General features: G+C 61.8%; 1 protein-coding gene across 1 annotated transcript; it reads right to left on the bottom strand.

The window, feature by feature from the left end:
• Positions 1–1,631: 1,631 nt before the first annotated feature.
• Positions 1,632–21,981, bottom strand: TERT (telomerase reverse transcriptase). Its single transcript, XM_081304955.1, has 16 exons — positions 21,748–21,981; positions 20,399–21,659; positions 16,222–16,417; positions 15,231–15,411; positions 14,385–14,564; positions 13,502–13,660; positions 11,022–11,117; positions 10,231–10,316; positions 8,384–8,497; positions 7,398–7,469; positions 6,010–6,198; positions 4,130–4,256; positions 3,648–3,709; positions 2,387–2,511; positions 2,154–2,291; positions 1,632–1,880 (listed from the first exon to the last, which is right to left on the bottom strand). Exons 1-16 carry the CDS (start codon positions 21,964–21,966, stop codon positions 1,777–1,779), a joined length of 3,309 nt encoding a protein of 1,102 aa, XP_081161081.1. The 5' UTR covers positions 21,967–21,981; the 3' UTR covers positions 1,632–1,776.
• Positions 21,982–22,455: the final 474 nt, after the last annotated feature.

Raw genomic sequence — 22,455 nt, 5'->3', positions numbered from 1 at the left:
GCCTCCTTTTCCCCTCCCAGGAACCCTTGTGATGACAGGGCCACCAGCTCAGGACCACCTCCTTGGTGTCAGGTCAGCTGCTGAGACCCTTTATCCCACACTCCGCTCTGGAGAATGGACACGGAGGTTCCTTATTTTGCCCACCACAAGCTCTGGGGGGATCTGAAGCCCACCAAGCTTTGCAATCCCCACCCACCCCAGCTCTACAGTGTCCTTCATAGGGGAGCACCCAGAGCCCTGCAGGGAGCCAGCACCTAGGGTGACAGCAGGTGAGGCAGGGCAGCAAGCCCTGGCCTTGCAGTCCCCTGGTTGGCTGCCCAGTCATTCCTCCAGCTCCTCTTATTCCTTCTCCATTCTGAACCTCGCTGGCTCCACAAACAGGTTTACAGGATGCATGTGAGACAGCTTCCACCAAGGCTGGACCTGAGGAGGCCAACTGGTACCTCTCCCCTTAGAGCTGTTAGCCTCACTTGGCCCTGCGATTGGCGCTTTGTGCTTGTGGTGCTGGGATGCAGTCCAGGGCCCCAGCACGTGAAGCACAGCTCAGCCACTGAGCTGCACCCCCCCCCCCCATGGTCCTAAGGAGCTCACCACTGCGCTGCAGCCCCACCCTCGGTCCTAGAGAATCATGGATGCAAGTGATTCTGAGCAAACCTGAACCAAACATCCCTAGAAACAATACTACTGTGTAGGTCAACAGCTGGCCTGCCGTGAACGCTGGGCCCAACTGCTCAGACCTGCTTGTGGTGGCAGTGGTAACAGGCCAGCTCCCTGCTGCCAAACCCCACAGGGCTCAAGGCATCACACGGAAGCCCCTTTGCAGTACATGTCCTGCGGTCCCATTGGGGACGTCCTGGAACCCTGGGGCTGCTCACAGCTTCCTGAGGCCACCTGGCCCTCCACAGGCAGCCTGGCTCCCACGGTGGGGCTGCTCCTCCCACAGTGCCCTCTGCAGCTGCCCCACCTGTTCCCTGACCCTCCCTTCAGCTTCCTGGAAGGGCCTCCTTCCAGCTCCGATGAGCCAGCACCTGCCCCAGGGTCTGCCATGTTGGCCTGGGGGGACCCTGCTCCAGGGAATCCCACCCATGCCTGCTACAGTATGCAGTGGCATCACGACACACACGAGACTTTAAGACTCAAAGACCCAGAGGGTGTTCTCTATGGCAAGCGTGGGCACACCTGTGGGGACCCCACCCAGGAACAGTCTGGCTGGGCAGGACACCTCGTCCCCTGAGTCTCCACTGCAGCCGGGGTGTGCAGGTGGTGCCAGACACTCAGGCCCCAGGGGACAAGAGAGGTGTGGGCAGTGTGGCAAGGCACTCAGGGGCCTCTGCTCTGGGAGAAGCTCATCAGGAGTGGACCTTGGCTGTGGCCAGGGTGATGGAGACGCTCTAGGGGGGGTGTGGCCAGCGAGGAGCAGGAGCACCAGGGCCCCAGGACAGCCCCAGGCTCCCAGCACAGTGTGCCAGGGCAGCTCTGCTCAACCACTGGACATCCTACTGCCCACACTGGGCCCCACCTGCCGCCTCTGGGAGGTCAGAGGCCCAAGGAGCCCCAGGTCATCAGAGGGTCTCAGGGGGTGGGCTCGGCTTCCTAGAGCACACGAGGGAGGGGCTGACCGTCCACAGAAAGCAGGCCCAGGGTCAGAGCCCACCTGCCACATGGACATGGGGCTCCCCGGAGAACTGCAGCCTCAGGTGGGCTGGCCCCTCCAGTGACACAGATCCAGGTGTGGGCTGCCGGAGCCCACACTGCCCAGGCAGTGAGGACGCAGGGTCAGTCCAGGATGGTCTTGAAGTCTGTGGTCAGGGCGGGGTCAGCTGCGGCCTTGAGGGCCGCCAAGGTGGCCCTAGGGAGCTTCTGACACAGCTGTGTTTGGGCTGCAGAAAAAAGAGGGACAGAACTCAGACCCCATCTAGAAGAGGTCAGAGTGTCCTCCAGCCCAGCCCTAGGACAGGAGGCACATCTAAGCTGAGCCCTGCCCAGCACCAGGGCAGGAGCCTCAACCCAAGGTCAGCGGCCCTACGTCTGGGGCCAGACAAAAGGCCCCGAGCGGCTGACGGGGGAGCCAAGCCAGGGCAGGAGGGGGTCGTTTGCGACCACCTGAGCTGAGGACCTCACTGAGGACAGGGCCTCACTCCTCCCACACCTACCTGTTCTGAGTGGCCCCAGGAGACACTTGTAGGTGGCACAGTGACAAGCCAGCTTGACCAGGAAGGCTTGGTGGCAGAGCCACTGTGCTGCTTCCAAGGGAAACGGGCCGGCAGCGCCCCTGGCCCCCAGCGACGCCCCTGGGGGATCAAGGGGAGGCCGGCAGCTGTGGTGGAGCCCCAGCCCACACCCCCCTCGGGCAGCCCGGCCCAGGAGTGCGGTCCCAGCCCTGCACCTGAGTTCCTGGATCTCAGGATGGAGTAGCAGCAGGAAGCCGTGTCAGACACGATGCGCAGGAAGAACCGGGGGTTCTTCCGCACCTGCTGGCTGAACGGGAGCTGGAGTACACACGCGTGGAACCTGCGGGGAGGAGGGCAGGCCTGGGGGTCACCTGCATGCACACCGTGTGCAGCTGGTGTGAATGCCCATCTGTGCACGAGTGTGAGGAACACTTCAGCGTGGCCACGTGGGCACAAGTTTTCCCGCTTGAGTTGTCACACAGTCCCTTGCTGGGTGCCTGCTGTGCAACAAATGACTTGGTGTCAGGGTCGAGTGAGGCCCCACCCATGGTGGAGATGCTGTCCATTTCAAAGGCCCAGCAACCATCCCCGGGACTGGACGCCACTGTCCCCTCCAGGCTCTGAAGGCAGCCCTGGCTTCTGTGCTGAGATTGTTTCTTCCTCTCCTCTCCCTAGTCTCAGGGACATAGTGACCCTTCCTCCCCACAAAGGCCCAGGTATCCAGTCACCTGAGCTACGGTCCTCGAGCACACACCCACCCCAAGAGCATCAGACTCTGGGGATGGCCCAGAACATCCAAAAAATCTCCCAAATTGGCAAGCCCCCCCGGGGTTAGTGCACCCGGAGCGCAGCCTGAGTCACCTCTAAAACCCTGTTCCCTGACGGGGCAGAGCAGCCTCTGAACAGGGGCCCCATCTTCTTGGCCAGCAAAGCAACACGACTTTGTCCTTTTTCTCAAAACTCTGTCCTCATTACTAAATTGGCACTGGGGACAAGGACTGAGCTTTCAGTGACATCAACACCCACCCATCCTCAGTTCTCGGGACCAGCCACAGGCAGGCAGGGAGGTTCCAGAAGCTCTGGGGGCCTGAGCACCAGTCAGCGTCCTCTCTACCACACCCTCCTGGGTGCAGGCTGGCCATGCTCATTGGCTGCGAGCTCCGTGCTCTGCCCCCTGGGTGCCCAAATCCAGTGTCTGAGGCCTTTCATGCTGGGTACCTTCCACCAACACTCTCCTGCCCAGCTCAGTGGACGCCAGGCTGTGTGGGCCTGCAAATGTCCAGCAATGGCGGAAGTATGTCCATGACTGGAGAGAACGTGAGACCGTGCAGGGTGGCTCCTGCTGCAGATCCACTTACCCCCTGGGTTCCCACAGCCCCAGCAGAGCAGAGCCCCTGCTGCCCCTGCAGGACAAGCACCGAGTGGGCACTGCTAGCCCTGCGCCTTCGCTGCTGGCAGCGTGGACCCACGACCCACCTGTGGGCCTGCAGCAGGAAGATCTTGTAAACGTTCACGCACACCGTCTGGAGGCTGTTCACCTGGAGTCGCCGAGAGCAGGACAGTCAGCAAGGGCCCTGGACGGCCACCCTCTACTCCATCCCCATCAGTCAGACAGAGTAAGGCAGGGGATACTGGGACGAGAAGGACCCCCCCCCAGTTAAGTCCAGCCAGGCCCTCCCAGGGTCACTGTGAAGGGACAAGCAGGGGCAGGAGCACCTGGCAGGACATGCAGCACTCGACATGCACACGTGCACACATGCTGCTCTCATACACGCACACGTGCTCCTCACGTGCTCGAGTGCAGTCCCATACACACCTGCACATGGGTACACATGTATACATAAGGAGAAATGCAGACGTGCACTCATACATGCACACACACTTGCACACACAGCACTACAGGACTGGCCAACCCGTAAAGGCCTGGTGCTGGGGCTCTGGGCGTGTGCCCTGCTCACCTGCAGGTCCAGAAAGAGGCCGTGGCACTTCAGCCGCAAGACGGCCAGGAGCTTGCGACGCAGGTTCCGCCCCACCCTGGAGCCGCGATGGAAGGTGAGACTGGCCCTGACCGAGGTCTGAGCATAGCTGTGACATAAAGGGGTGTCAGGTGTGTGTTCCCCCAACAGCTGCTATGACCCAGAGCCCTGTGCCTCCTCCCCCAGCCCTGCCACATCTCGCCTGAGGCACAGCTGCCCGGCACGAGGACCCAGATGGGCTGGGCACAGAGCACGCAGCATGCTCTGAGAACCCGCTGGCTCATGGCTCATGCCACTCGAACCAGGCCCTGCACGGCGTGCTCCTGCCAGGACCTGGCCGAAGCACGACTGTACCCCGGCCTGGGATCACCCCAGATGTCCACTCGTCGGCGACATGACCGACAGAGCTCACCAGCAGCCGCCCCTGCACAGGCGTGGCTCCTGCTGGTGTGGCACAGCCCTCTGCCTGAAGCCCCGGCAGAGACCAGCAGCCCAGTGACAGTGCCTGCCAGTGGTGTCCAACTGACACTCTCGCCAGGCACAGCCCCAGGATGGGATGTGCCAGGACACAGGAAGAGTGCTCTCCTGTCCCTGGCTGTCTCTGCGTGACACACAGTTTGCACGCCAGGATGTGTCTGCTGACACCGGCTTCTGGACTCTGATGCTGGAAGCGGTCTTCCACATCACCAGGTGTCGCCCGAGGCCAGTGACAGAATGAGGCTTCTTTCTGGGGCCCACAGTCCCTCCCAAGCCATTGACAGATTGATGGGTGACCTGTCCTGGCAAGACACGGCACCTCAGCATTCAGAAACGGCCGAGAGAGGCCACCTGAGTCTCTGGCCATCTCCTCCGCACAGACCTGCAGGTGGACGGGAAAATGCCCCAACCTCCCAGCTGCTCCCAACACGGCCTCTTCCAGTTCGCCCCAGGGCTGGCGTCTGGGCTGTGAAGACTGGGCAGAGCGAGGGCTGGGGGCCGGGTGGTGACCAAGGGTGTGCGCGTCACCCTTCCTCATGGGCCAAGTGAGCAAGCGACGGCAGCACAGGCAGAGGCTGGTCAGGGAGGACGTGAGGGTGCTGCGCTCTCGGCTTCCCTGGGGACACCCTGCTGCGCTCCCTTGGGGTCAGCTCACTCCTGCGTCCATGCTTCTCATGCTGGACACCCTCTACCTGCATCTTTCAGTGTATGGTGCAAGGTGAAGGTGGAAGTCATTCTCTCCCTCCAGTCGGTTCTCAAGAAAGAGAAAACCACCGTCTCGCCAAAGAGCTCTACTGAAGACGGAGCTCGGCTCTGGACCGCGAGGCCCAGGGTGGCCAGAATCGCCAGGGCGGGAACAGTCGCACCGCCCTCCACTGCAACCTGGGGATTTCTGCATTTTTACTCCTAAGAGATGGCCCAGATGTCTGTCCCTATGGGTCCTGAGTCACGGCGTCTGTGGGCCCAAGGCTGCACCCTGAGCTCTGGTGAGACGACACCCGTGTCTCCAGACACCCACCAGGCGAGAGCCCTGCTGACCCAAGACCAGTTACCTGGAACTCCTGGCAACCAGAAGGCCATGGGTGGGCTAAAGCTTGTGTCCCCCTAGACACTCGTGTGCAGCCAGGACCTCCAGGCTGGTTCAGGCTGGGGACACACTGGTGCCCTGAATCTACAGTGTCCTTCTGCCAAACTGCCCAGTAAACAGCTCCTGTGCCCAGTGCTTGTGCACCCACGGGAAGATGCACCTCTGTCCACCCCTGGGTTGAAGGGCACCAGCTTCTAACATCTTGGTCCCCAGATTCCTGTCCTGCCAACAGGACTGGACCGGCCCTCAGTGCCGCCTGCTCTGACGGGCTAACTCCTCACCTGGCAGGGCCACTCACCTGGAGTAGTCACAGAACACCTCCAGGGTCTGCGAGTCCAGCAGCAGGCCGCACCAGGGGAACAGGCAGTGAGCGGGCAGCTGCAGCGGGGCAGCGCCGCTGGGGGCCTCGCTCTCCACGGGGAAGTTCACCACTGTCTTCTGCAGGTTTATCTTGCAGCCATACTCGGGGACACCCTGGACCAGGGCCCTGAGCCAGAGGGCAGCGTTAGCCACAGGATGGGGCTGCTGCTCCCTGAACCCCAGGCATCCTGGGGCCGGCGAGAGCCAGCCTGGTCCAAGGTGTCCCCAACCTCCAGCTCCAGTCCTGGGTCCTGGGCGGGACAGGGCCCCAGGACCCTCTGCCAGGGCTCATCTCACACACCCACAGGGCCAGGCCTCCGTCTACCGTGGAGCCTCCCCCTACTGAGTGGCCTGTCAGGTGGGGAGCCCACCCTGCCATCCTGTCTCCCAGTAGGACCTGCTGTCCACCCCGGTTTCCCTCCCTGACCAGGGCCCTGGGGCAGAGCCATCCTCCCAAACCACACAAGGGTAACAATGTCCCCTCTACCCCTGGTGGCCACTGGACATCTGGGGCCCTTTGGCTCAAGGACACTGCTGGACAGCGCTAGCCCTGGCAGCGCTGAGGGCCAACTCAGGACTGGACGGCGCGCAGCGTGTGCCCACCACAGCCCAGCGGCAGCCCCTGCCTCCCGCAAGCCTCCCCCAGGGGCCCATCTCCTCACTCAAGCTCCCCTTCATGGACCCAGAGACAAGCCGCAGGTGAGGCACCCGTGGGGACTCACGGTGGCAGCCCGATTCCGACAGGAGCCACGAGACTCAGCTTCAAGGCCAACCCTGGGATGTGCCCATGGCTCTGGTCTGCCCACAAAAACAAACTGAAATGGCACACTGTGCCCATTCACGTGTGACCAGGGACGTGTCAGAGGAAAAGACCGTTCCCCAAGCCCTGGGCCCTGGCCTCAGATGGCCACTGCACTAAGTCCACACTCTGGCCTCTTCCTCGCCGTCTGGTCAGGCAGGACGACTCACAGATGCAAGCCCAGGGCCTCCCGCTCAGGGCGGGAATGCAGCCTGGGCTCACGGCACACTCGGGAGGTGGCAGTCCCCTGCAGGTGGCTCTGGGCGTGCCAGGTGCCACCTCCTGCTGCATCTGAGGCTTTCTGAGTACCATCAGTTTGCTGTATGCGCGACTCATGAGGCTCGGCGCCGCCCGGGAGCCAAGCTCTTGGGGCTCGCCTGCATTCCCGACTTGGCTACACAGCCAGGCGCCGGTCAGCGGTATCAATGGGACGTCATCAGGCCCTGGGATAACCTAGGCTCCAGGCACACAAACCCCTCCTGGATTAAACGAATCACATCAGCCAGTGGGACCACGTGAGGACCCACCTGAGGAAGGCTCTGGCCTGGGCCAGGTGAGGCGTGACCAGCAGGAAGTCATCCACCAGTCGCAGAAGCACCCTGAAACGAAGGGACACGCAGGGCCTGACCCACACGCCCCAGGGAGTCGTAGCAACCGTTTTAAACGTGCATCCACACGGACGAGAAGCAGCTTCCTCCTAACAAGCGGCCTCTGCGATGACCTGCTAGAGCAGGCACACGCCACAGCCCAGGTCCATGGGATCCACGCTGGACAGGGACGAGCCTGGCCTTCCACCAGGCACAGCCCGATTCTCAGTCCCTGGAGCCTGGTGGGCCCTGGGCCTGGACGGCAGTTCTCAGCCACCAGGGAGAGCTGTGAGCCCCAGCTCAGGGTCCCCCAGGCCTCAGTGGAGGCCCAGCAGTGTGCCGTCAGCGGAACCTACATTCAGATCTGTGTTCTCGAAACCTGGAGACGGGACCCTGGCCGTGAGTCGCAGAGAGCGCAGGTGAGGCCCCTGCCACCTCCCCACGCCTTCCAGGAGATGCTGCTGCTTTCCTGGAGTCACCTGTCGACCAGAGCCCTGGGGGTCGACTCGCCCGGGACACCCCGACACTCAGGAGTGCTACACCAGTGTCTCTGGACCAGTCCCCAGTGCTGCTGGGGCAAAGCTGGACACAGCCACGGGCCAAGGGCTCTGCCACCCAGGCGGAAAGTGCTTGGGGAACGAGCTCCCTGGCTCTGCCAGCCCCAGCCCCAAGTCCCCGGGGACCACCAATGGACGGGAGGGTCCTAGGGCCCGACTGCCCCTTGCTGAGCTGCTGTGAGGCACACTGAGCACCTGTCGCCCATCACAGACTGGAATCGCCAGCTCTCTCTAGGCTGTGTGCAGCCTCCGTGGTGACTTCATGTGCAGCTCAGGGCAGGACCTGTCTGGTTCTCTAAGACTAGGCAACTGTGAGGTCCAGTGAATACCAAGTGAGAAGAGAGGCCTGTGCTCAGAGGAGAGCCATACCCGTCCTGCTGCACCCCGGCAAACAGCTTGTTCTCCATGTCCCCGTAGCACAGGCTGCAGAGCAGGGTGGACAGCACGGAGCCCTGGGGGATCCCCCGGCATTGCACGTAGCACCTGGGGGACGCAGGGTGGAGGCAGATGGGCCAAGGCCGGCTTCATGCTCATATCCAGCACACACACATGCCACCCGTGCACGCAGACGTGACACGCACATGGCTACACACACGCTGCACATGTGGACACACACATGGCACACAGACTTACACACGTACCACACCCACGTGCCCCACCCGCACCATGGTGTCGGCCCCTTGGCCTGCACACCCCATGAAGTGCCAGTTTGCGAGGTCCTATGCCACACGCAGTGGTTCCCATCTTTCGCTGTGGACTGGGATGGCAGTGACTGTGCCCTCTGACTCACTGTGACTTTTGTTAACTTTAAGAACTATGTTCAGGCAGCCACAGCTGAGAGCGTTCTGCAGGGGTTACTTCTTGGGTGCCAGGGACTGAGCCCATGCTAAGCAAGCGCTCTACCACCGAGCTTCTGCCTGACACTTGAACCAAAGGGACTGCTCATCTGGGACCCCTCTCCCAGAACAGTGTGTCCACCCTGGACACACACCGCACTCCGTGTGGCGGCCACAGCCAGCCTTCTCTCACGAGTGCAGCCAAACAAGGGCGCAGGGTGCATGGGTTCTGTGGCAGGGCAGGAGACCCTTGGGGAGGCCTGTGAGCAGGGTGGGCCAGCTGGGCAGGGCTCTGAGTCCACTGAAGAGGTGGCCCTGGGCCACTGCTGGGAAACGGCAGGTGGCTCCTGCTAGACAGGCCACCTGAGCACAGGCACCAGGCCGATTCCAGGGGCTGCGCTGCAGACCAGGGCCAGTGCTCAGCCAGCCGCCGGGCCTCCCATGGTGCTGCCTGGTGAGGACGCAGGAAAGCTCTCCACAGCCTGTCCAAATGTTGTATGCAGGGCTGGGGCTGTGGCTCGGTGGCAGAGCACTTGCCTAGCAGGTGCGGGGCTCTGGGTTCCATTCTCAGTACCACAAATAAATGAACGAATAAGATAAAGGTCCGTCAACAGCTAAAATATATATATATCTTAGAAAACAATTCAGCATGCTACACACTTGCAATTTGTGCTTTCCCCAGAAGCATACTCCACGTTTCTTTCTTTTTTTTTTTTTTTTAGTTGTAGATGGACACAATACCTTTGTTTTTTATTTTTATGTGGTGCCGGGGATTGAACCCAGTGCCTCATGCATGCTAGGCAAACACTCTACCACTGAACCCCAACTCCAGCCCTCCATACTCTACATTTCTAATTACCTCATAACCGATGCTGCAAGCACTCACAGTAAGATAAGTGGCAGCTCTGATCCTTACATGATAAATACTGTGCTCCTCACTAAAAACATCCAGAACCTGTGCCCAGCGTGGGAATGACACAGCCTGACCGTGGACCACCCATGTGTGCCCTGGATTCTGCTCTACCTGCCACTTCTGTGCCTGGCTCTCCCACGGCTGCCTGGGGCCAGTCCTACTCCTGCCACCAGCTCAGGCCCCCAGGAGGAGCCGAGTACCTCAACCCCCACTCCCCAGAGAGGAGCTCCAGAGGCCGGTCTGCTCCTCCGCCATGGGAGACACGAGGCCAGGGAGCTTTGCTGGAGGCACTAAAAGCAGCGGAGGTTTGGTGCTCTGCCCTCGCCAGACACGGGGCTCACGAACCCCAGGCCCAAGGCCCAAGTGCACAGCCGAGCCCACCTGAACAGGCTGGTCCACCCACAGGCCCCCTGGGTGCAGCTGCTGGACGCATGAAGACCGCAGGGTGGGAGGCCGGCTGCACTCACCTGCCGCCGATCCTCACCACACTGCTGCGTACAAACCTCAGGAAGAAGTCAAACAGGTTGGTGCTGGTCTCGTTCAGAGAGCAGCTCTGAAAAACAAGCAGACAGGAGCGGGTGGTGGCCATCAGAATGCACGTGTGGCTGGGGCAGGAACGGGCTCCCTACCAGGGTCAGGTTTTCATGAAGTTGGGCTGGGCCAGGGCCCATCTGCAGCTGGGACAGAATCTGCCACAGGCTGCTGGTGTCTGCAGACTTTGCTGGACAGTGAGTGTCGCCTGTTTTGGCCCCTGAGACACTGGACCTGACCCATATGACTCCCTGGAGAGCCAAGGAAACTCACCCAGGCGCCTCAGAGTGGGTGCCACTGTCCCCTAAGACTACGGAAGCACTAGAAGATTCTGTAAAGAGCAAAGAACTACACGAGCCAATCCTGTACTACTGGAGGCCTGGGGGTCTCAGCCCAAGACAAAGGGTCAAGCCAAGGTGGGTGGGTCACAGGTCAAACCCTGACTATCCTCCAAAGAAAGGGGCTTCTCCCTACGGCCTTGAGGTCAACGCTGAGGGGGCAGACACTTCTGCCAAGTCTCAGATACAGCAACTGAGAACAGGGGAGCCTGGCCAGGTGGGAAGAGGACATGTGGCCCAAGACAGAGGCCCAGGCCTGGCATGGCCAGCGAAGAGGGGGACTCTGCAGCTGTGCATAGTAGCCGTGGCCTCGTCCCCACCATAGGGCAAGCCGAGTGGCCCCACCCAGTGCTGGGAAGCCCACACAGATGCCCACCAGGCTCAGGGACCTGCTCAATGACGACGGCGTCCCTCAGCGCAATCCTGTCCTGCAGGTGCTCCACGAACTGGCGCATGTAGGGCTGCAGGTCCGAGAGGGTGGAGACCTGGGACAGGGGAGGACGTGAGGGGAGCATGTAGGGCTGCAGGTCCCACAGGGTGGGGACCTGGGACGGGGGGCGGGGGGAGCACATGAGGGGAGCATGTAGGGCTGCAGGTCCCAGAGGGTGGGGACCTGGGACAGTGGGGGGGGGGGTGGCGTGAGGGGCCAGTGTTCCTGCCGCTGGATGCTGCCAAGCCAAGGCCCCAAACCAGGCCTGACACCACGAAGCTTCTGTCTTGTGGGGGGGAGGGAAGGCACAGGGCGGGAGCTTCAGAAATAGCAGGGCCACGCTGCAGCCAGCCTCAGGCCACCCCCACCCCGACCACCATCCACCACCAAGGCCCAAGAAGCACCCCACGTCTCCAGGGGGTGTGGAGAGACCACAGCACACAGAAGGGCCTAGAGGAGCAGGAGGGCATGGCTCCGTCTCCTGTCTGCACACCCTCTTGCTTCTCATCTCAGTGGCCACCAAGACCCATGTCCTCAGGCAGGAACACAGAGCTCCCGATGCCCCACAGGATGCTCAGCCAGGAGGAGTCCGGAAGCGAGCCGTGGCCTTGGACCACAGCGCCCCCAGGAGGTCACAGCAGTGGCTGCAGTCAGAGCCACCTAGAGAGGTGCACACCTCGAGATCCTCACGCTGCCCCATCCAACAGCAGCTAAGCCACCCACAGGTCATCGTCAAGAAGGGGAGAGAGATGGGCTGGGGATATGGCTCAAGCGGTAATGCGCTCGGCTGGCATGTGCGGGGTACAGGGTTCGATCCTCGGCACCACATAAAAATAAATATTAAAAAAAAATTCTCTCTCTTTAAAACAAACAAACAAAAAAAAAGAAGGGGAGAGATGACAACCAATGGACATGTGGTGCCACGGAGCTCCTGGAGGGCAGCCACAGCCTCAGGCTCACGGCCAAAGTCCACACACGCCCAGGAAGCAGAAGGCAAGGCAGCCGAGGGAGCGCTCTGGAACAACCCAGCAAAAGACGCTCCCTGCAAAGGGGCAGAACAGGAGCTGGCGAGGCCAGCAGGTAAGGCGGGAGGCGAGGGTGCCACTCCTGCAGGGCCCAAGGCAGCGCCCGAGCCAGTGCCTGAGCGAGCGCCTGAGCCAGCGCCCACTACGCTCACTCCCACAAGGCCCTGCTCCACAGCAGGCACAGGATGAGGAGGGACGGGCAGCAGTGGACCCAGAGGGAGAGGCCCAACACTCAGGTGCTGTGGTGACTGTGCCTCCGCGTCTTTTCTTATGCTGTGATGAGAGTGAAGAGTTGAGAATGGCTGCCCCAACCACGCACAAAAATCAGCGGCACCAGACCCAGGTACAGAAGAGGGTGGAAACGGCAGCTGCCCAGAATATAGGCACATTCTCTGCAGAACAGTCTCAGCCACGAAGGGGACTTTGTGAGAACTAAAAGCCACCCGCCAACATCCTCCTGGAGGGGACAGTGGGAGGCACACACCTGGGGGAGTGGCTCCCAGAATGCACTGCAGAGCAAGGGCCGGCCCCAGCAGAAGCAGAGCAGGGCTGGCAGGTGCCCCGTGCAGAAGAGCCCCCAGCCGGAAAGACAGGAAGCTCGGTTCCAGCACCAGGACACACTGGACGTGACCCTCACGACAGCTCTGCACACCTGCAGCAGCAGCACGTGGCCATCAGGAAATTCATGGCAACATCAGTACGACTGGACGATGCGCCAGCCATCTCTCCTCCGGAACTCACCCACCCAGAAAGCTCTGTCCAGCCAAGCACCACAGGGCATCCACAGCAGTGCTGCCCACAACAGTCCAGCGAGAAGCCACCCAGACGCCCACCCGCAGCAGAAGGGATGCCCCCAAGTAGCGTGTGCCCAGACTGCTGCCCACACAAAGACACGCAGCTTGCTTGGCCAGTCTCAGGCACGCTGGGAGCTAGAGGCCAGGTGGCCGGAACCACTTTCTGACAGAGCCCACGTGACAGGTCATCACTGTGGTGCCTTGGGCTCCCAGGCACCGTGACACGGAAGTCCCCCCCCACGGGGTCCAGGAGTGTGCACGGAAGATTGGCCAACACTTGCCTGTCTTGTCTCAACGGCAAAGCCAGGGAAGCAGCCTGCGCCTCTCCAAGCCCAATCCCTGATCTGTCCAGGCCCGCCAGTGGCTGGAGGAAAGGACCCTGGATGTCTATCACCAAACCTACCCGTGAGCGTGGGGGCAGTGGCAGAGGTGCTCCAGGCAAGGGAAGCCCACTCGGCACCCAGAGGAGGGAGGCAGGTGCCCCGCGTGCTCTGGCCGCAGACACACGTGCTCCGGACGTGCACCAGCTCACCCACAGCACAGCAAGCACACCAGATACCGGTGCCGACAGGCCTGGGTGCCGAGCGTGCTCAGCCAGGGACATCCCGCAGCGGCCTTACATGTGTCCTGAAAGACTTTCGGACGCGCCCGTGGGCGGCTCTCTGCACCACGGCGTAGCGGCGGACGCAGTACGTCTTCTCCGGGGGCCTGATGATGCTGGCGATCACCTCCACGAGTCGGTCCTGGGGGATGGTGTCGTACGCCCCAGTCACATCTGCCTGCAGAATACACACGAGCCCTCAGAGCCTCAGCCCCACAGGCCCAGGGGCCCCTGCAGGCCCTGCCCAGAGCCTGGGCACAAACCACCCACAGCGCCCCCTGCAGGGAGTGGGCACAGGAAGGCTGGAGACACACCATGACCACCCGACCCTGGTCAGAGGCCCAGCTAGGTTCAGGAGGGAGGCCAGCCTGCATCCTCTAAGCCCCCACCAACCTAGACTGAAGCCCCCAGGAAGGCCAGCCTGTGTCCTCTAAGACCCCCCACCCCAGGGAGGCCAGGCCTGCATTCCCCAAGACCCCAGACTGAGGACCCCAGGGAGCCAGCCTGCACCCGTCCCTTTGGGCCACAGGACTCATGAACACGGCACAGGGCTCCCAAGCCCGGGGGTCTGAGCCAGGTTCAGCTCCTTCTCTGAAGAGGAACCAACATCTGGTGGGATGCTCCTAAGAGTGGGACCCAGGACTTGGGGTGCTGAGTCCAGGGAGCCCACACAGGCTCAAAGCTCTGTCCCGAGTTGGTGTCCCCAGAAGGCACTCAGGTTCCCATCTCCCAAGAGAATCAGAGGACACACCTCTAGGGCCCAGTTATTGGGGTGAGGTAGGCTACCACTCCCCACAATGGGCTGGGCTGACAGGGTGTCTGGGAGTCCATGCTCTGCACAGACCCCAGCACCCAGGTGGATCTGAACGACAATGGGTGTGGTGGGCGGGGCAGGTGCCCACCTTGACAAAGTACAGCCGGGGCGCCGGGTCCTGAGCCCGCACACGCAGCACGAAGGCCCTCCAGACCCTGTAGATGTCGTCCATGCCCAGCACAGAGGCCCCCAGGAGGCCAGGTCGCTGGGCCCGCTCATAATTAAGCACGCTGAACAAGGTCTTAATGTGCAGAGTGAATTGCTGGGCCTGGGACACAGAGGGCATGGTGTCAGGAAGGCACAGGGTCCAGCCCTCTGTGAGGGGCCCAAGGCAGAGTGGGGATCTGAGAGGACCCAGGGGCATCCGAGCAGCTGCTCCTGGCTTCATCCCCAACCTCACCTGATCCTGCCACCTGGCCCACCCCACCTACCACAGCAAGGGGTACACGACCCACCACGCACTGGAGGGCCGCCAGAGCTGGGGTCAGGCTTGGGACCATCGTCACTCAGTCCAAACCAGTTCCTGACCCACAAAGCGAGGGGAGGCCAGGAGCCACGGGTCAGGGAGGTCAGGAGGCACAGGGTCAGGGGAGGGGAGGCAGGAGCCGCAGGGTCAGCAGCTGTGGGGAGGGCCTGCTGTCCTGGGGTCTGGCTGGCTGTCCCTCCTGCTCCCCACGGGAAGCACAGCACTGCTGCCCACGAGAGGGCTCCACGGGCACCTAGAGAGCCTGAGTGTCCCGTGCCCTGAGCAGCTGCCCAGAGGCCCTCAAGCCGGGGTCCCATCCGCCCAGACCTGCCCACACTGACTTCCTAGACCTGGGAACCACGGCCCTTGCCCACCTCACTCTGCCCACTGTGGCTCACCACACACTGGTGCCCTCGTCTAAGTTCGCACTGACCAGGGGCTTGGCGAGGCGACGCGACACAGGGTTACCTTCTTCTCCCTGCGGAGCGGTCTGGTACCCACGACGCAGTCCATGCTCACGATGGGCCGCAGCCCGTTGGGCTTAGGGACGAAGCGGAGTCTGGACGTGGGCAGGGCAGGCCGGGCGCCCTGGTGCTGCCTGACCTCGGCTTCCGACAGCTGCCGCAGCTGCATGCGCTCCAGGAGTTGCCTGCGACAGAGCCTCTTGGAGCCACAGGACCCCACACAGCAGGTGTGCTGCGAGGACACTCGACGCCCGGCTCACGCTGCGGGGCTGTGCAGGGCCATGGTGACCACGCTGACCACAGACCCCTCAAGAGCAGGTGCTTGACCCCAGCCCCACAGTCAGCCCAAGATGTTCAAACACAGCCAACATCCAGCACCACCTTGCTGCCCCCAGCTGGCCAAGCATCTCTGCAGCCTGCTGCTGCTCCCTACTGACACCCCAGGCTGGGCGTGGGTGCCAAGGGTCCCATGGGTCTGAGCATGCAGATGTGCTCAGCAGCCCTGACGCGGGTGCTAATAGTGCCCACCACTATGGTGGCCTTGGAAGAGCCAACAACACAGTCGGGGGCCCTGCAGCCCCCATCCCTCACCCTGCACAGGCAGCTCTGCCTGCCGCAGCCCTGCGAACCTGGATGGGAAATGCAGCCGACACAGAATCCAGATGCTCAGAGGCCAAGCCAGCCAGCGGTCCCCCAAGGAGCCCCTCCCAGACACTTCCCAAGGGGTGGGCAGGGAGCAGCAGTGTGCCTTAGAGAGTCCGACCCACAGGCAGCAGTCTGTTGATGCTCTCCCGCCCACCACTCTTCTCCGCAGCAGGGTTGCTATGATGGTTGGACCCAGGCAGCTGGTGCGTAGTCCAGGGCCCCACGGGCCAGGACAATGGGGCCCCACCCAGACCACAGGACTCTGTGAGTGGACAAGCTGCAGGTGCCTCACAAGCTGGGATCAGCACCTCCGTTCATGCCGACATCGACAAACAGAGCACGGACGATACCTGACCCCCACGCTCTGCAGCCTGCGCCAGGTGCTCTGGCGGTAGAAGAGGAGCCTGTTCTTCTGGAACGTGGTCTCTGTGACATAGAAGAAGGACCTCAGCAGCCCCACCACATAGGTGTCCACCAGCCAGAACAGGAACTTGGCCAGGATCTCTGCCCTCAGACGGTGCTCCACTGCAGGCACACAGTGGGTACCTGCAACAAGAGGGCTGCTGAACCCCACCCCGTCCCCCCAACCCACAGCTGCACCCCAGACCCATGTGGCAGCCACAGTCCACCAGAAATGGCACCCATTCCCGTGATGCCCACGGATGGAACTGAGAGGACACACTGGGCTCGGGTAGACGTGCTCTCTGCTCCCTGGGCGTAGCTGCTGGAGAGCTTAAAGCCACACCTGTGGCTCAGGCAGCTTCCTCCTCCGTGTGTGAGCAGAGCGGGGAAGGCGTGCGCTCTCTGTCCCCACACTGGTCCACACGATTCCAAACCCATCACTGGGAAGCAAGATCCAGAACCCTGAGGTGGGTTTGCAGGCTGCACAGCCAAGCCACCACCAGCCAAGGGACTCTGACCCCAGCCAAGGGACTCCGACCCCAGGCTCCAACACGCACAGTGAGCCCGGGGCGCCCTGGGCTCTCTGCGTTCTATTCTGTGCATGTGAGAAGCAGCCACAGGCATCTTCAGAGGCCAGACAGAGCCGGGCTGACCACCAACAGCGGACAGGAAAGGCACTGCAGAGAAGCAGCAGGAACCCAGAAGGCAGGCCGGGACAAGACAGCACGGGACAAAGAGGAGGAGAGCAGTGGGTCCCTGGCAAAGCAGCCCAGGCAGAGCACTTGGCGGGTGGGGGTCAGGCTGAACCCGCCAAGGCCCTTCCTGATGGGAGTTGGGATAAACTCTGCATCCTGAGGATCCACACCACCAGGAAAGGCACCAACAGCCCGGAGGATGGTGAGGAACCAGGATCACCGCACACGAAAGAAAATGAAAGGCAGAAAAGCCCATTTGAGCGTCCCCAGGAGCCAGCCCCAGGGTCTTGATCTGTCACCCGAGTGGCCATCTTATCTGTTAACGGCCACCTCAGAAGTTCCGCTCTCCTGGGCTTCCTCGTACCCACCCCCACCCCACCAGTGACCCACCCCAGGGCACCCTAACCCCAGCCAATCCCACGCTATCCCACCCACCTGGCTCTGACGAAGCAACCCCAGCCTGTCCCACAGCGCCATAGCTCGCACCCCAAGCCCTACCCACAAAAGCTGAGCCCCGGACATCTCGGGGCCTCTCTCCTACGGGGGGTGGCCTTTATTGTCAGCTCTGACAAACGAACCCTCGGGTGGACCTCTGCCTGGTCTCCGTCCTTCACCACCACCCCCCCCCCACCCGTGGTCTCTCGCTTTCTCACTTTCTTTCACCAACAAACACAACAGGCTGTCCAGCTGTCCAGTTAAGTGACAACTGTCAGAAGGGACAGGAAATAAACCCACCTCCCTGCTACTGAAGAGACGGACCCAGTGACTAGAATCTGAAAAGGTGAAGATAAAGACTAGTGGAGATCCAGGCCCACGGCAAGCTCAAAGCCAGCTCAGCAACGGCAAGGTGCTCCGCAGCTCAGCCAGGCTCTTCTCCAAATAAAACACCTAAGAAAGGCGGGGTGTGGCTCCGTGGCCAAGTGCCCCTGAGTCCAACCCCCAGCACTGCCCCAAAAGTAAGATACCTAGTGGAGGAGAAAGGACCCCACCAGAAAGCACTGAACAAAGGGCAGCCCGGGGCTGGGTTGTGGCTCAGCGTGGAGTGCTTGCCTCGCACAGGTGGGGCACTGGGTTGGATCCTCAGCACCAGGTGAAAACAAGAAAACACAATAAAGATATCGTGTCCATGTATAACTAAAAAAATACTAAAAAAAAAAAAAAAAAAGCCAGCCCAGCGCAGCCGTGCCGGAGAACGGGAAAGAGACAGCAGGGCGAGAACTCCTCACGCCACTGTCCTGCACTGACACCCTCACCAGAGACCACACCCGAACACGGCCTGCAGACTCCAGGGCAAGAGGACGCAGCACAGCCACCCTGGAGCGAGACCGCGGTGCCCCCAGGCCTTCAGGCCTCTGCAGGCCCCATGCAGCGGTCAGCAAGACCACACAGGGCACAGAGATGACCACGCTCACTGCCCATACTCTGGGTGCCAAAACACCAACCTCAGACCACGGCTGTCACACAGACCAGCTGGAAATGACGAAAGGCCCTTCCAGATCTCCTGGGGTCGGGGTCTGAGGTGTCCCCCAGAAGCTCCTGGGTGGGACAGCACAGAAAGTTCAGGGGGAAGCCATCAGGTTGAGAGGCGTCGCCTCGTCAGTGTCGATCCCGACAGGGACCCACTGGGAGGTAACTGCAGCAGGCAAGCGTGGCTGCAGGAGTGGGTCCCGGGGCGCGGGCCTGACGTTTTGTCCCTGGTGAGCGCAGCTCGGTCTCTCTACTTCCTGGTGCCATGTCCTGAGCTGCGCTCCTCCTCCACACCCTTCCACCATGTGTCCTGCCTCACCTTGGAGCTGACCGTCTGTGGACTGAGACCTCAGAGACAGTGAGCTCCAAATAAACTTTTCCTCCTCTGAAATCGTTCCGGTCACAGCAGTGAAAAGGCTGATTAAAACAGACCCCATTCATTTGGAAAATAAAAAATATGCCTAAATAGCTCACTGGTCAAAGAAATCATAAAAGTTAGAAAATACCCCCCAAAACGGTTGCACCTAAATGACTACACATCAAAAACCAGGCACAGCTAAGGTGTACTCGGAGGGAAACACACTGAAGAACCCCCCTAAGAAGTTAGAAAACTAACAAGGACCCCTAAAAGAAGCAGGAGGAAGACCCAAACATCAGGGAGAAATCAAACTCAAAACAAAGCCCCAACAGAGAGGACCAGCTAGGTTCTGTGGAAAACTGGGAAAGAGACCATGCAGCCGGCCAAAGACGGAGGGCAGGCAGGGCTCCGCCTGGGCGAGACGTAGCACATGCCCAGATCAAGGAGCAAGGGTGGCCCCATCCAAGGGGCCAGAGCAGGGGCGGCTTGGGAGAGATCTGGACAAGTGGAGGCCAAGGCGCCTCACTCCCAGCAGGCCACAGGGAACCCTCTGGGCAGGTCTCCAGCCATAATGGGCAGCGGATACGGACATCCCTGCAGTCTGGTCTTCAGGGCTGCAGAAAACACAGCCTATGAGGGCAGAGGGTTCAAGGGGGCCACAGGGCCTGGCAGCCAGGGAAGTGGACAGGCAGGCCTGGTGGACAAAGGTGATGGAGGCCTGAACAACGGGCAGAGAGGAGGGCTTGGGTGGTCTTCTTCCTGGTCTCTCTCCCCCACCCTAGCATACACACCATTACAAGGTGTGTATGCTGGGCTGGGGTTGTGGCTCAGAGGGAGAGCGCTGGCCTAGCACATGTGAGGCTCACATATAAATAAGTAAAATGAACATCTATTGACAACTAAAAAAATATTTAAAAACCTACAAAAAAAAAAAAAAAAGGAAAAAACCTACACGCCTGCTGGGTGTGGTGGCACAGGCCTGTAATCCAGTATCTCAGGAGGCTGAGGCAGGAGGATCACAAATTCAAAGCCAGCCTCAGCAATGGCGAGGCACTAAGCAACTCAGTGAGACCCTGTCTCTAAATAAAATACAAAATAGGGCCGGAGATGTGGCTCAGTAACCCAGTGCCCCTGAGTTCAATCCCTGGTACCCTCTAAAAAACACAAAAAACCTATGCACCTGCACACCGGTGACCTGGACACCTTCTCCCATCCCTGTTGCTATCAGGGAAGGCACCATTCTCAGGGATGGGCTCTGAGGTCGAGAGAGGATTCAGTATAACCTGCCTCTCAAGAAAGCTATGACCTCCGGGACCCTCCCCTGTTGCCAGAACCCACTGCCACCCACACCTGCCCTATCTGTTCACTGTGCCATCCCCAGTGCCCCATTGAAAGTGGACAGGAGTCTCTTAGGTCCCTGCAAACTGGAGAGAGGGCACTCAGAGGCAGAGATCAGCTGGAGCTCCCTGACAGCCACAGGTCAAGAAACCTGTCACCTGCAATGGGGACCCAGGGCCCCTGCCTTCCACTGGGCCACTCCCCTAAGCCCTACTGCACATGCTGCAGGGCTGGCCAGTGCTGGCCAGGAGGGCAGCCCCTCCTCACCTGGGCTCCTGCGCAGCCAAGCACAGTCCCGCACCTTCATCTTCCACGTCAGCTCCCGCAGTGACAGCCTGGCGTGCTTTCCCAGAGAGATGAACCTCTTCACGTTCCTCAAGAAGCGGCGCTGGTTGTGCCTGGAGCCCCAGAGGCCAGCGGGGACCAGCCTGCTGAGACAGGCCCGTAGGAACGCATATACCTGCCAGGGGCTGCAGTGCTGGTCGAGCAGCTCAACCAGGTGGCCTGGGTCTGCAGACCCCCCAGGAGCCTCAGCAGGCCTCCCTGAGGCACAGGCACGGGCCACCTGGGTGGCCGCAGCCTGAAGTGGACAGTGCATCCTCAGAAGAGCAAGGTAAGGGCACTGTGCATGGTTGGCAAGCAGTTCCCGGAACAGGGGTCGCATCTGCCCGTAGCGTGGGGGCAGGCGGTGTGTCCTGCCAGGCACACCCAGCTGTAGGGGCACTGGCCCTAGAAAGATGATCTCCACAAGCCTCTGGGCCCCACTCAGGCTGGGCCGCAGGGAGCTGAGAGGGAAGGAGGGGTGCAGCTGCTCCCTGCCCCCAGAATAGGAATAGAGGAAGCACTTGACCTCCACCTGTGGTTGGGGCTGTGGTGGCCACAGTGTGGATGGGCGGGAGGAGTGCTGGGCTCTGGACTTAGCTTCCAATGATGTGGCTTCAGCTGCGGCTGGGCGGGGTGTCACCCCACAGGGTTTTCCAGGAGTTGGCCCACAGGCCTGCTCCAGGCCCAGGCTGCACCTCGGCTTCTTGGCCAAAGGCAGACTTCTGCCTGCGTTGTCTAGGTGCCGCTTTGCACCTCGGACTGGCCAGCCCAGGGCCTCCTGGCTGCTGCTGTTCTGGACTGGGCCTGTGGATCGGGGGCCTGTCTGGCCTGCGTGCCCTGTGGACCAGCGGGTCCGGGGCACTGTGGGCTGGGCCTTGTCGGTAGCGGAGAGTTCATAGAGAGGCGGCCCACACACCTGGTAGGCACAATTGGGAGCCACCAGCAGGTAGAGAGCGCAGCGGGCCAGCAGATGGACCAGCACGTCGTCGCCCAGGCGATGGAGGAGCATCCCCCACGCGCCGCTGCCGCGCAGAGTCTCCGTCACCGTATTAGGCAAATAGCTTCGAACGCTGGTCGTGAAGGCCATAGGTGGCCCGCCACGGGCCCCGTCCAGCAGCGCGAAGCCAAAGGCCAGCACATTCCTCACGCCGCGCTCGCAGAGCCTCTGTACGACCCTGGCCACCAACTCCTTCAAGCAGGACACCTGCAGGGGAGAAGGTCCTGAGTCGCGCTGCCCCGAGTCCCGCCTCTTCCCCCGTCCCCCCCCATCCCGGATCCCCAGGGCGTCCCACCTGGCGGAAGGAGGGGGCGGCGGGAGGCGGCTGCGCGTCCCAGGGCACACACACCAGGCACTGGGCCACGAGAGCGCAGAAGGCCGCCGGGTCTCCTCGCCGCACGAGCCGCCGGCCCTCGGGCCCCAGGCGGCGCGCGAAGGCCGCCAGCGGCAGCACCTCGCGGTAGTGTCTGCGCAGCAAGCCGCGCACCGCCCGGCACCGGGGCGCGAGCGGCATCGCCCGGAGGTTTTGGCCGGCCCCCACGTGCGGGAAACCTTGCGCGCGCGCCGCTGGGAAAGACCAGGCGGGGGCGGGCCCGCACGGAGGAAGGGGCGGGGTCCGCACGGAGGAGGCGGGCTGAAAGAGGAAGGGGCGGAGTCTTGCCTTTCCCCCCTCGCCGCGCCCCGCGGTGGTCTGTCGCTTGGGCGCCCCACATGCGTGTGCCCACCGCCGCACCCTGCCCAGGCGCAAGTGCGGCTGCAAGGGTAGCACAGGGCCAGCCGTGGGAGAGGCGATACGTGTGGTGCCAAGGTACAGGTGCTTCTGCGCCCCTATTTGTCTCAGATGGGCCATGACCCCAGATGGGCTGCCCTGGGGTCCGGACAGGAGGGGTGCGGAAGGAGCCAGGCAGCGGGCCCCAAGCGAAGGGGACTGGCCGCTCTGTCTCGCTGAAGGGTGTAGACACGGCCCTTCAGGGGTTTCAGAGGGACCCAGGACGCAGGCTGG

This window comes from Spermophilus citellus (assembly GCF_964194105.1).
Source record: "Spermophilus citellus genome assembly, chromosome: 1".
NCBI classification, from domain to species: Eukaryota; Metazoa; Chordata; class Mammalia; order Rodentia; family Sciuridae; genus Spermophilus; species Spermophilus citellus.
Note: the sequence above shows the minus strand (reverse complement) of the source record. Positions and strands in the feature narration are given on the sequence as shown.